The 12,489-nt window shown below is 38.7% G+C and overlaps 2 protein-coding genes across 19 annotated transcripts; both read left to right on the top strand.

Annotated features, from left to right (window-relative positions):
• Positions 1–462: 462 nt before the first annotated feature.
• LOC113670893 (uncharacterized) lies at positions 463–9,718 on the top strand. 18 transcript variants are annotated; one of them, XM_089195392.1, is made up of 9 exons: positions 500–760; positions 1,263–1,332; positions 2,191–2,290; positions 2,770–3,668; positions 5,172–5,218; positions 5,814–5,893; positions 7,202–7,425; positions 7,579–7,731; positions 8,395–9,718. In XM_089195392.1, the coding sequence occupies exons 6-9, from the start codon at positions 5,869–5,871 to the stop codon at positions 8,551–8,553; spliced, it is 561 nt and encodes a 186-aa protein (XP_089051518.1). In that variant the 5' UTR covers positions 500–760; positions 1,263–1,332; positions 2,191–2,290; positions 2,770–3,668; positions 5,172–5,218; positions 5,814–5,868; the 3' UTR covers positions 8,554–9,718. The 18 variants fall into 18 exon arrangements, with proteins under 18 accessions (XP_089051522.1, XP_027042903.2, XP_089051518.1 ...); XM_027187108.2 differs by having other exon boundaries at positions 7,286–7,425; XM_027187102.2 differs by lacking the exon at positions 2,770–3,668 and having other exon boundaries at positions 486–760.
• Positions 9,719–9,847: 129 nt separating this feature from the next.
• LOC113670894 (uncharacterized) lies at positions 9,848–12,375 on the top strand. Its single transcript, XM_027187109.2, has 3 exons — positions 9,848–10,040; positions 11,050–11,411; positions 11,949–12,375. Exons 2-3 carry the CDS (start codon positions 11,077–11,079, stop codon positions 12,121–12,123), a joined length of 510 nt encoding a protein of 169 aa, XP_027042910.2. The 5' UTR covers positions 9,848–10,040; positions 11,050–11,076; the 3' UTR covers positions 12,124–12,375.
• The last annotated feature ends 114 nt before the right edge of the window (positions 12,376–12,489 follow it).

The raw sequence follows: 12,489 nt of genomic DNA on the forward strand, positions 1-12,489 counted from the left end.
AGGAAATATTAGATAAGTAAAAAACTTGATAAACAAGATCAATGGCATGAAATATTTTGACACTGCCCTTACAGAACAGTGAGACCGCCTTCCAGTGAACCAGTAGCCACCCAATAAATTACAGGTTGACCAAGCTCGATAACAGGAGTTTGCCGACACCATATTATTTTTACACGAAGGTGAATACATAAGGATATGAATAGAGGACACGGTTACATCAGGAAATCAGAAAGTGTCTAGAATTCAATTTAAAAAAAAAAGCAAAGAAAAGAAACTGATCTCGCTCCGTTCGCGCGTTTCTTCTGCACCTGTGTGGTTTCTTCAATTGATTCATGGCGATTCATAAGTTTTTTAGAAGCTCTGTTTTTCCGTGCATCAAGGAAGGGCGCCGCAGAATACTCTGGGTTACCCTCTCAGATCATGAATCGTCAGTGGTAAAGCTAAAGGTAAACAACCACTCGTAGGCCATGAAAGTTAGAACATGCCTGGGCAAGGACCTAGGATGGTTCTTTTCGGCGCAGGGGGGTTTGTAATGCAGCTGGAATGAAGAGAGTTAGCAGCTTCGGCTGCTACATAGCGTAAGTTTGGACTTTGTAAAGAGAGATGACAGGTTGTGCAGGATACGAGGTGCTGTTACACGACATAGCAATCGACCTTTCGTAGAGGAACTCGATCCTCTGACGGTTGACTGGCAAGACTGCAAGACACATGTATGTTATCTTTAAAATCCACCCGTAGCTTCGAGTTGGTATCACTTATCGTAAGTAAATTGTTCTTTCTATTTTATTTTATGTTCATTTTTCGTAGATGTGAAGTGTACAGGTAAGTCGGAATAGTTAGGAGTTTGCTCCAGTTTTAGAGGATTCCCGCCGTGCCTGTGACGTCTTAGGAACTACTACACTCGGTGCATTAGACGTAAGCTTAAAACTACTAATATATTCTGTCAACTATAAGAAATGACAGTTTTCACAAGTTGCGAGCAACGGTATTAAAAACTTACACCATGCGAGAAAGGAGCTGCTTTTGAGTTTTAACGCTATCTTCAAGGGGAATATTTCACATATGATAAATTTATACGCAACGCTTCAATTTTGAAGCCGTTAGATTTGTCACGCAATCCACTTACATGTTGCTTCTCCACAGGAAGTTACGGAGCTATAATATTGCAGAATAGCAGCAGCCCATTAGTTCCAATAGATTGAAACGAAAATCTTAAAGGTGTTTGTGCGCTCAATAATTTTTCTTGTACAATGTTTTGTTAGTGACGATACATTCAAGGTCTAAAGTCTAAGGAGTGCCGAAGTGTTTTGACAAGAAACTTCTCCAGATCCGGTAAAATTAGATTAACTCAAATGACAAGATAATTAGTTATCCTGGTCTTCACTTCCTCAGTGGAGTTCAGTTTCGCATACTTAGTAGAAAAACCCTTAATGTGGCAATTTTCATAACCCACAGGTTTTTTTTCTTGACTGAAAAGGATCACCTCATGGTCTCATCAATTGACAAAAATAACTGATCTTTTTTTTCATTTACGTCTATGAGCGTCTAGTTTGACTTAAACTTGATACATCACCAAATCCGCATCTCAGGCAGGACAAAGTGAAAACAACACTAGTTGTAGGAAAGTTCCGATTCTGGCGCAAACCATGATTTTACCAGCAGCCTTCAATTAGTTATTAGATAAATTATTTGATAAGTGCTTGAACAGCCAGTTTTTGGACAAGTTCTTAGATAAAGTTTTGAATAGGTACTTATTGAGTCACTGCGATGAAATAATGGTTTGCGCCAGAATCGGCCCTTAGCCACTAATACACGCGCCAAAATCACCTGTATCACCATCTCTGACACTGATGACCATGACGTGAAGCGACGTGACCGTGGAAGCTGTTAGGAGGATTCGCCACGTGATACATAGGCACTACACATCACTACTCAAATCCTCTCTTCTGTACCTCGACAAAGGCAATGACATCGATAACGACGACATGACAATAACTACGACGATAAAGGTAAAGTAGGGATAACGAGAAACAATAACGACATTGACGACGATATTGTTGACAACAACTGTAATGGCACCGAGAACGACAGTAATAAAGACAACGATATCGATGAAAGTAAACGAAACGATTAAAAAAAGACAAAAACAGCAACGACAAGTACTTCAGTTCTGTATTGTTTACTCTTTAGATCGATAGTTACAAGCAAGAATGACGTACAGTTGGCGTGGACAGGCATTAAAACCGACACTAAGCTCTTAATTCATCTGGAGGCGACTGCCTCGATGAATGTAAGTATAACAAAATAAGAGACATCGCATAATTGTGCTGCGCCATAAAACTTTCACTAAACAAGTCTTTACTATGCTAGTAACCGCCGAAGACAACCCCCCCCCCTCCTCCCACCCAACTCCCCACGTGCCTTCCCTTGAATAAGCGCTGCGCCGCGGGCCCGATACGGTCGGCTAAATATGCAAAGAGTTATCTTATGTACTTCGATCTTACATTAGTATTTGGATATGTTGAGGGATCTTAGAGCAAATCTTCTCGATTAAACAGACAGCGTACCCTTCTACGCTGGAGCTCTTAGAATCAGATCAAGAAGGGGTCAGTAAGATCGAAGTTGAGTGTATACACCACTGGTAATGCACTGGTTATCATCCCGAAAATGTCCTCCCAAAATTAGGATGCATGCTCTCTCCAAATTCCTAAGGCCGTGCTAATGCCACTAATCCCTACTTTATTTGTTCCTATCCTTCGTGTATCCAAGAGTAAAAAAGGAAACGGCCTGAAGCGCGGGAAAATGCCAGTAACCAACACGCAGTTGGGTTTTGGTGGCGCCGCATGATTGGTGAAGAGGATGCAGCGAGGTTTGCGGACCAATCACAGAGCGAAGTACAATAAATCCAATGCAATAATACTTTCAATAATCAAATGATGATTGATTTGAAAGGAGTTAACGCTTGCTTCATTGTGAATCGCATGGACGCCTGAGCGCCTTAAGTGTCTTGTAAGACTTAAATCGAGTCATTAGACAATGACTTCAAATTACTTAAAAGTGCCTTGGATTAAAATGCACAAATTGAAAATCATCTAAAGGTTCGAAATTACCAAGTGAATACAAAAGAAAATTTCCCGATCCAATATTGTTCCTCCCCCCCTAATTTTCGCCTAAGTGCCTCTTATTTTGTCACCATTAACTAAACTATTACAAGGAAAGCCATCTAAGAGCTACGTGACGTCTCAACGTAACTGGGGTTATTGAACCATACAGACAGGTTGAATTTAGAAGCTACGGTAATTTGAAGATGATCAAGGTATGAATCAAGTTTTAATTGGCGTCATAGGATTTTCTGAAAGCGATAGAAATGCTTTGAATTTCACAAATGGTTGTAATGAGTTACTTTCTATGCGAGTGAAAAGACACACGTATCTTCTTAATCACTGAATACCTTATTGATAATTTGGAAGGCTAATGTTGTAGCGAAGACGTCACGAGCGCAATCATATGTTAATTGAATCCTTTATTATTACACGGAAGATTTTTGGGTGGCGTCGGTAATATTTCGTAATGGATCGTCGGTGCCGTAAAAACGGTTAGAGTAACAAAACGTGATTTAAAGGTGGTGAAGGTGCCAAAGAGAGAGGAACGTTGCAAATGAACAGAAGGTGAGATATTGTAGAACATATCTGAATTAATAGTTTTTGAATCTGTCAAGACCTCAAGTTAAACAGCGTTACCTACTGGTAGTCACGCGAAGCTAAGTCTAACATAGGTGTTAATTTGACTTAATACCGTCTTTGTGGTTGGGTAAATTGGTTGCTGTTAGATTTCCTCTCTGGTGGTTCATTTCAAATGAAGTTATTGAGCAGTGCTTCGATCGTCAACGGAAGTGAATGTCACATAAACATTGTCCACATTGGTTAGTTCAGTTAGTTTCTTTCTCGAGAGAGGAATCACTACGTTACGTGATCATTTAATCATCCGATGTAGGTTTAGTTCGGCTATCAAGTGGAATTAGAGCCAGCGGGAATTTTTTTTCCTCAAAAACTTATTTTGTTTCATACAGAGAGCAATTGATCTATCGAACAAAAGATGAAGAGAAATTGTTATGACAATAACTGAAAGCCGCCTGGCGCTTTTTGTATTCATTGGCAACTTGCTTTTAGCTGCGCACATTCGAATTGGTAGTTGTGCATTTTTCCCGGTCCACGACTCATTGTTCTAGTTTGGAAGATAACGCCATTACTAAAAAGACAAGAGCTGACAATTTTCGTTGAGTTTAAATTTCAGCCGCTTGAGTTAACTTCAATGGAATTTTTGGTCTTTCAGAGTTTCTTGTTTACATTACGAATCGCAAAGATAATAAAGATATTGACTTAAAAAGTCAACTGTCCGTATCAAGTGGTCAATACCGAAGTGACACTCTGTAAAAGCATGGTATACGTCACATGTTCAGATTGTGTTGTGTTTGTAAACAACTTTGTGTGCTGCCGTGGAAATCAACGTTTATTATTAATCTGGAAGAGTTTAAAGTGAAAAGTGTTTTGGAGAATCATAACAGAGTGTCTTGACTCTTCACCAGTACCGGTTCCTTTTTAATTTATGCACGATGACCGAACTACCAAACTTGTAGGTTAAAGTTTCTTTCTTGTTGTAAGATGGACTCGTCCATTTTGCGACATAGCCGACTCCTTGAACTCAGGCAATCTATTGAATGGATTTTCCGCTAGAATTTTTATTTCAAAGCTAAACAAATTGGTATATATACAAAGAGAAGCTTAAGGAATAAATGAAGGAGCAGTCTCAAATGATGGCATTAACATTTATACGAAATATAAAATATTTGATATGATATGGTTCGCTTTATATCGCAAAACACTTGCTACTCCTAAATGGTCGCATAATTGCTACTACATGTATGTTCTTAAGCAGAAGATCTCTATGCCTAAGTGAAACTCGACTAACCACATAGTGAGTGAAAATATAACAGTTTTCTTGTACCACGTGTGGTTCAAGAACAGATATCGAAGTTGGATTTTTAAACAACATCATCAACAAAATGGCTTCAAATCCTATGAAGCCACTTTTAAGGAAGTATTTAGAGATGCAATTTGAATCGAGGTGAAGTTAGGCATCATATAACTCTTCCTCCATTCAATTTTGTACAGTCACAGGAAACAAAGTGCGATATTATACCAAGGAGGAGGAATTGAAAGTAAGGTTGTTAGGAATAAAATATTAGTATTCCATTTTAAAATGGAGCAATTTAAATGGTAACGTGTCAACCATTTTATCGCCAATTGGAGTTCTGTTCATTTTCTAATCACATTCACCGATGTTCAAATGATAATATATAATGGATTTCCTGGTGTCACTGAGTTCAGATTAACATTAATTTACATGTATAAGGTCTTTTCTCTCTCTTATCAGCATATCTTATCCTTGGTACTGTCGTAAATTTTACCTGATCGCGTAGCGCTGACGTGTGATATTGTGAAACTAGGCACACTACAGCGCCTAGTTACTTTCATTAAATATCGCATTGAAGATCATTGTGTTACGAGTTCTATATATGTATGCAATCATATTCTTGGGAAAACTAGAGCCATTCATGAAGAATAGAGTTCCTTTCCTTTTCATACGAGGTAAACTGTTGCATTAATGATGATTAATGACGAAATATGTCACATAGATTGCACTTGAAAATAATGTAAGATTACGAATTTGTCATGTCCTTATCGTCTGACAGCTAACGATGGTGATGCCAGGTTGATTTCAACTATTTTTTTTTTCGTTCATATGATATTCAGCAGGAATCATTTCTGCCCTAAACTGGCCAGGAACAGATAGAAATTGCGTAGCCCGATGAGAGGAATGGAACTTAATGGAGGTATGAATTTTCTCTCTTGAGTAGTATGTTTGTTTTAGGGTTTTATGATTCCTACAAGTAAATGAAAAGTGTACAAATCAAAGTAAACGTCACACTTTGAAATGTACGCGTTCACATTCTTTGTTAGTTCTGGTGGACACCTTTAGGTCTTCGGAACAAAAGCCAATGTCCTATCACAAATTTATGCGGTAAAAGGAAAGGCTGTTGAAGATGGTGATCATGACAAAAGACAAACTGTCCGAACACTCTGGATTAGTTTTTAGTGGTTCAAAGAGACATCATTATGTAAGAGAAGACTGATCGATCCATTACCTGAGGAAAGAGGAAAAAGTAGGGGGCTAGAGCTAACATCGTAGAATGGAGAAAAAACAAAATGGAAAACTATCCTAAATTATGTTGATGGAATCTCTTAGCCTGAGTTAGAAAAATAAGCAGAAATATTGTAAACCCTTAACTCCTATGAGTAACTAAGACAGAATTTTTCCTTATATTATCAATACAATACCAAATAGAAAAAGGATGAGAACAAAGAAAAATGTCAGTTAGGGGATTGTTAGTTGATCCAATGCAATACCATTCTCTCCAAACTGACATCGTAAGAATTATATGACAGATAGTAAGGAGAATTACTATTCAGATTTTGGGAGTCAAAAGGTTAATCAGACAGCAAACAAATATGCATATTTCATCTGCCATTTTCGAAAAAACAATTTGAATTAAAAGGTTTGCAAGTTTGTTTGCCTTATCCTAACCTTGGATATTATTTGCACCTTCTGTCACACATATACATTGAGATGTTTGTTCCATTACTCTGGACTGAAAACTCCAGTATCCTGCGTTGTGTCTTAACCAAAACGTATAGACGAATTCTGGTTTAAAATGGTAGATCATGATTGGACAAAAACTCGTGCATGAAGAGACATTCCTTAGGCGTTCGAATGAACTGAATTGTGCGTTATGACAGCCAGATCATGTCACGGGAACGTCAATGTTTTCCCGCTCGACCAAGACCAAGCCTCACATTATAATCCAGTTAGAATCTTCTTTCACAATAAATTTGTCTCTGAACCTCCCCAACGTCCTCAGATCTATTTCATAATTCTCCCCTTCAGCTGCTACCAGTTTTCTTCCGAATAATTTTTTGCACCGTTCCGCGTATAGGCATGTCTACTCTCATGGCCTGACTACAGGTTAGTGAATGATATATCTAGAAGATGCTTCGTTTCCAACACTTAAAAAGCTCTTCAAGACCACGTTACATTGCATTTTCGTTTTTGACCAATCGGATTAATTTGTCTTTGTTTACAGTCTTACGTAATGGCCACATCAAGCAGCAAAATCTCAATATATCAGAGAACGAAGAGATAAAAAAATCATCTCTTACCGTCTCAGATCAAACCGACGAGGAAGAGGAAGGAGATCATGTTACACCTCTGCCTGGTTCAACTGTAAATCTTGATATAGTCAGTTGGCCATCAGAAGATACAGACCCATCAGGGCAGGTCCGCGTTACAGTCATACCTTCGGCTCAGGTTTGTGTGCTATCAGCCTTTCTCTAAATAAGTAGTTTTTTAAATAATTATTTTTTTTACATTTCTTCAGTAAGGTACGCCAAACAGTAAGGAAGACTAACGACGCTGTTAACGTCAAGTGCACTAACATAAATCTCATTATTTTTGTCGAAGGACGAATCTAGAAGAAAATCTCGTTATTCAACATATCAGCAATCTCCGCCATTACTTATTCCTCGGCCAGACAACCACCTTTGTCTGGCAATAACTGCAATAATCTGTTGCTGCCTACCTTTTGGTGTGGTCGGATTCATTTGTGCACTACAGGTAAAATACCCCAGAGGTATACATGCTCGTTTGCTGCGGCTGACACTTTGTTTTTACTTATTTGATTGGATAGTGTTTGAAATTTGAAGTGGACTTAAACGAAACCAATACTAAATGACCTTAAAAACCCACCATGGCAAAACGAACTAAGCTTTTAGGCTTTAAAAATAATTCTTCGAACATTAGCGGTTATCACGAATCTCATTCATATTTACTATTTTGCTTCAATTAAGAGAAATGAAGAAATAAATTCAAAACCTCAAGACAGTGGTGACCGACCAAACACGGAAACAAAAAAATCTCTGAAAAGAAAGGAAATAAAATTGAATCATACGGTCTTCTTAGCTGGAGTTTTCCTCACAGTGTCATCTTGTTGATGTTTGAATATTTTCAAAGAACAAGAAGAATAACTTTAAAATCTTAGAAATCTCACCACTCCATCGCACAATTTTTATTTCTGGTACCAATCTTGTGCCAGGTCTCTTTTCACGAGTAACAAGGTTATTTGCCAAGACCCAACGTTGACTGGAAAAGAGACTAGTACCAATTTGCTTCCACTTCATTTGAAACCACTCGAAGCATTTGCTCTGCCTCAGAAGTATAATTATCGTGACTGTGATTATTAGATTTGTGATACAGTCTGTTATGTTCACCTCATTACAGGTGGACAGAACCTACGATGATGGAAACAGAGAAGGTGCTGTGCAGAAATCGAAAAATGCAAAGTACTGGAGTATGACGGCTATTGTGCTTGGCATGCTGGGAATAGTTGGAGCGTCATTTTATCTGATTTTCTTTCATCTCGTTCCTTCTGTCTCATAGTTTTCGGGAGTTCACTTCAAATTTCAGGCGTGACTAAATTTCATATCATGCGAAACAACAATGGAGAAGGTTTGATGAACCTCAGCGTAGAATATGCGACAGTCAATCTGAGTCTCTGTTCAGTCCTGGCTTGGAGGTAGGACCATCTGCATGGGATAATGGTATCATATCCTAAGGTTCTTCCTCGCTGGCCTCTCACCAGCAACTAGCGATGCGCGTGTGGATGGTAGAACCAAGAACATGGTAGAAATCTACCTTAAACATAAGATAATCTACGATCAACAAGAAGAAAAAAACTTTAACGGAAGAGGTTGCGTTATGGCCGATGCAAAAAGGAGTGGTGTTTCGGACAGCACAAAACTACGATAGGCAAACCTCTCAGCCTGATCTAACTGCTAAGAGTCAGTTGGATCGATAAAGTCAAGTCATTCAAAGGGTGAATTTCTCAGAAAATACTGAAAACATACTGCCTCAACATCCTACAAAACCCCATGTAAATAACTCGTTTCGATTTTCCTCTCTTAATAATTATGCGATTGTGCGTCAAACCATAACAATGAGACTTCAGCTTGTTAGTTTGAAGTATGGCTCTCTTTACCAACCCTTTGACTTCTAAAACAGACCAGTATCGTATTTCTCCCCACAATATAACCCTTGAATCACGCATGAAGGTTACGAGAATAACGGAAATGATCACCAACTAAACAAATTTTCCATGTGAGCACCTAAGGAAATGCATGAAGGACAGTTTGGAGAATATGTATACTGATGTTAAGGTGTAAGGGGTCAAGCGAAGTTGTCATTCCGGCTTTCAAACACGATTTTACGGCACAGCGGCAGATCCAGACGTAATTAACTTTAACCAAAGATACGATGGGACCCCCTTCTAAAGACATTTACATTTTTTAATCATACGCTGGCAGCGATAAAGCAAACGGAAGAATGAGTTCCGAAACGCCTTCTGGTTGAAACCGAAAAATTGCTTGATGAACGAAATAATGTAATTCTTTCATTCGAACACTGAGTGCTGAATCTCTGTGTCAAACAAAGAGATTTTGCAATACAGTACTGGTAATTTACCTGTGCTCTGTCTTCAATGCATTAACCAATGTAACTGTAACGTACTATGAGTTTGAAAAATAATAAATATAAATAATTTAACTCTTTTGATGCGTACACTCGGCTCTTTAACTCTGTAAGATGATTTGAAGCTGGCAACTGTCGACGATACTTCTGATCTTATTCTTCTTTTAAGACACGTATATATAAATTTGCATGATAATTACCGCTGAACGAAAATATTGCTTTCGCTTGTGAGTTGCTAATGCACAAGGTCACGATATCACACCTAGCTTCACACGTAAACTTTGTTTTGAGGAATTACTCGACAAGAGAGCCAATTTTTGTAGCCTGATCTTTGTTATAGCCGATTGGCAAAGCTACGCGAGAAACAACTTCTTATCATTGGTGTGTATCCACAGAGTCAGGTACGTGAATTTCTGCACAAGCTTTCTAATATTGCGTCTAGTTCTTGATAGTATTTGCGATTGGCCATTTAGCTACCTGCTGGTTGAAACCAAAAGTTTTTCAAACCTTGCGCTTCGAAATGATTGAAAGAGCACAGGAACGAAGTTTCTGCCTCGTAAAGCAACGAATTTAAAGTGCCCGAGGTCCATTTGGAAAAACATGTCGCTGCTAATTGATGCTATATGTAAACAGATCAAAGAAACTAGATCATTAGATACTTACTTAGTTCTAACTACTTATTGTTTGCGGTTTGGCCTTTGAAAAAATAGAGGGGCTATGTTTAATGTCACAACTTTAAATTTTTTAAAGGAGATTTTTTTTCTAAAGCCGAAAGAAATAAAAATATCATTTAAATTTTACGAGAAACGCTTGCGTGACATTTAGCAGCGTCAAGTTCATCATAGGAAATTTTGGAGGTCGATAACTGCAACAATTTGTCTTCCTTTGATTTTTTTTTAATTCAAAAATAATTTTAGCAAGCAAGTTTGCACTCTGATGATTTTTTGGTAGGGAATGAATGGGTCTTTTGGATCGTCAGTCCAGATTTGCCCATCAAAGAAAATTTACATATCATACGAATCCTTTTAAAGGCGAGTGAAGTCGGTGCTCATAAAAATATCACTTTCTCACCCTACAAATCTCCCCACAATAAATTATTTTGTAATACGTCATGGATTTCGATAGGTTTTTTCCATAGAAGCAAATGTGCTCAGTTGTGTTATGCTGAGGCGTGACTTGTTCACTCACCAGAGGGGTTTTAGCTTGTGTCACACTCTCAGTCCGCGGCGCATGAAAAACAGGGGGTCACATAAACGAGCTGTTAATTACTTCACAACTACAACCGCTCGTTTTCTCTCGCCCGCCTTGTACTTAGTCTCCACAGACTGAGGGCCTGGAGCCTGTAATTCCATAAGAGAGCCAGGAAGAATCATGTGACTAACTATGACGTTGTTGTCGATTTTTTCATAGCATTGCAGATCACATTTAAAAGACGCCATGAGTAACTTTGTTTGGTGGAGGAACATGCTGGGTCAAAAGCTAACAGATGAAGAAATGAGAAACATAAAGTACCCGGCAACAGAACTCTACACTCATGTTACTTTCAAGACCATTCAAGCTGGGGCGCTTCTTGGTATGGTCATTATTGCTCCCGTAGTTCGCCTTGCTGCTGGCCCTCGCACTTTAGGGGCCGTTAAAGAGACAGCTCTTCGGTATGGAAGAAATGGAGCGATCATTGGGATTCCTCTGGGACCTCTAATGACTTTTGCAAAGGCTAACAGTGGTGCAGGCATTGATGATGACGGAATGTTTGATCGTACATATAGATTAAGGTAGAAAGATTTTAAGAATTTATGTATATGCATAGCCTCTTTTTTCGAGATGTGTTGAAATCAACCTAACCCTATAACCCCTTAGAGCGACTAACAAATCATTTATCCTAGTGATATCGATCACAGCCGAGTCAAAGACTTAAGTTATAAGAATGATGTCAATGATTGCCGTGTAAAGAGGCTCTGGACTGTTAAACAAACTCTCTCAGTCAGTGCTGTAAGTAATGTGCGGAGGAAAGCGTGTAGGGATGTGAAGGATTGAAAAGGGTGTGTTTTTCCAGTTTTCTGAAAATCAAGCTATTTCTTGTCCTTCACAATTTCCTGGCATATTTGCACGCATATACACAGTTCTCAGCTTTAAAGTGGAGCCGGACTTGCGAAGGAGACGAAGGGGGTAAATATCTTTGTACTTGTGTGTTCCCGGTAGTCCATTAAGTTTGCAGTCCTTTGTACTTGTTTTTACCTGGTACTCCGTTAAGTTTTCAGTAGGTTTAATTACAAGAATGCTAAAAGATACATTCTACTATTTTGATCCAGGTATAACCGGAACCAAATACGAGTAGATCAAGCTTCCATTCTTGGATCCGTAGGAGGTGCAAGTGGGAACTTTTTGCTAGGGGGCTCAGCTGTGTCAGGTGCCGTGGTAGGCCTGGTTGGAGGAACCATCGCTATGGGTCTATACAACACGGTTAATGCCGAGAGGCATAAATGAACTTGAAACATAGATGCTTTTGTTTACGACGGGAAGGAAAAATCAGCGCTGTAAGAGTTCATGTTCATTTCGACTGTAATTTCATTGACCGGGCGCAGTAACATATGATTTGAGGTTTTTTATCTTTTCGTGTTTATCAGTAATCCATGTCACTGAAGTTGAATGTCTCAACATTTGTAGAAGTACCAATGCAAAATTCTATCATATCTGAGGTATATAAAGATGATCACATTAAACTCGTCGTAAACTCAAGAATGATAGAATTAGAAGTAGCGAAAAGAGGCTGAAAGCAAGCGTATAACGAATGAGACGAACGAAATATGAATACTGGACCGCTTTCTATTTTTGTTTATAAGCCGGAGATAT

This window comes from Pocillopora damicornis, chromosome 2 (assembly GCF_964200805.1).
Source record: "Pocillopora damicornis chromosome 2, jaPocDami1.2, whole genome shotgun sequence".
Lineage (NCBI taxonomy): Eukaryota > Metazoa > Cnidaria > Anthozoa > Scleractinia > Pocilloporidae > Pocillopora > Pocillopora damicornis.

Excerpts from the sequence above, each read along its gene's own strand:
- LOC113670894 (XM_027187109.2), top strand. The coding sequence starts at position 11,077 with ATGAGTAACTTTGTTTGGTGGAGGAACATGCTGGGTCAAAAGCTAACA. Across the intron at positions 11,412-11,948 it reads GATCGTACATATAGATTAAG|GTATAACCGGAACCAAATAC; the intron begins GTAGAAAGATTT and ends ATTTTGATCCAG.
- LOC113670893 (XM_089195396.1), top strand. The coding sequence starts at position 5,869 with ATGAGAGGAATGGAACTTAATGGAG. Across the intron at positions 5,894-7,201 it reads AGGAATGGAACTTAATGGAG|TCTTACGTAATGGCCACATC; the intron begins GTATGAATTTTC and ends CTTTGTTTACAG. Across the intron at positions 7,426-7,578 it reads CAGTCATACCTTCGGCTCAG|GACGAATCTAGAAGAAAATC; the intron begins GTTTGTGTGCTA and ends TTTTTGTCGAAG.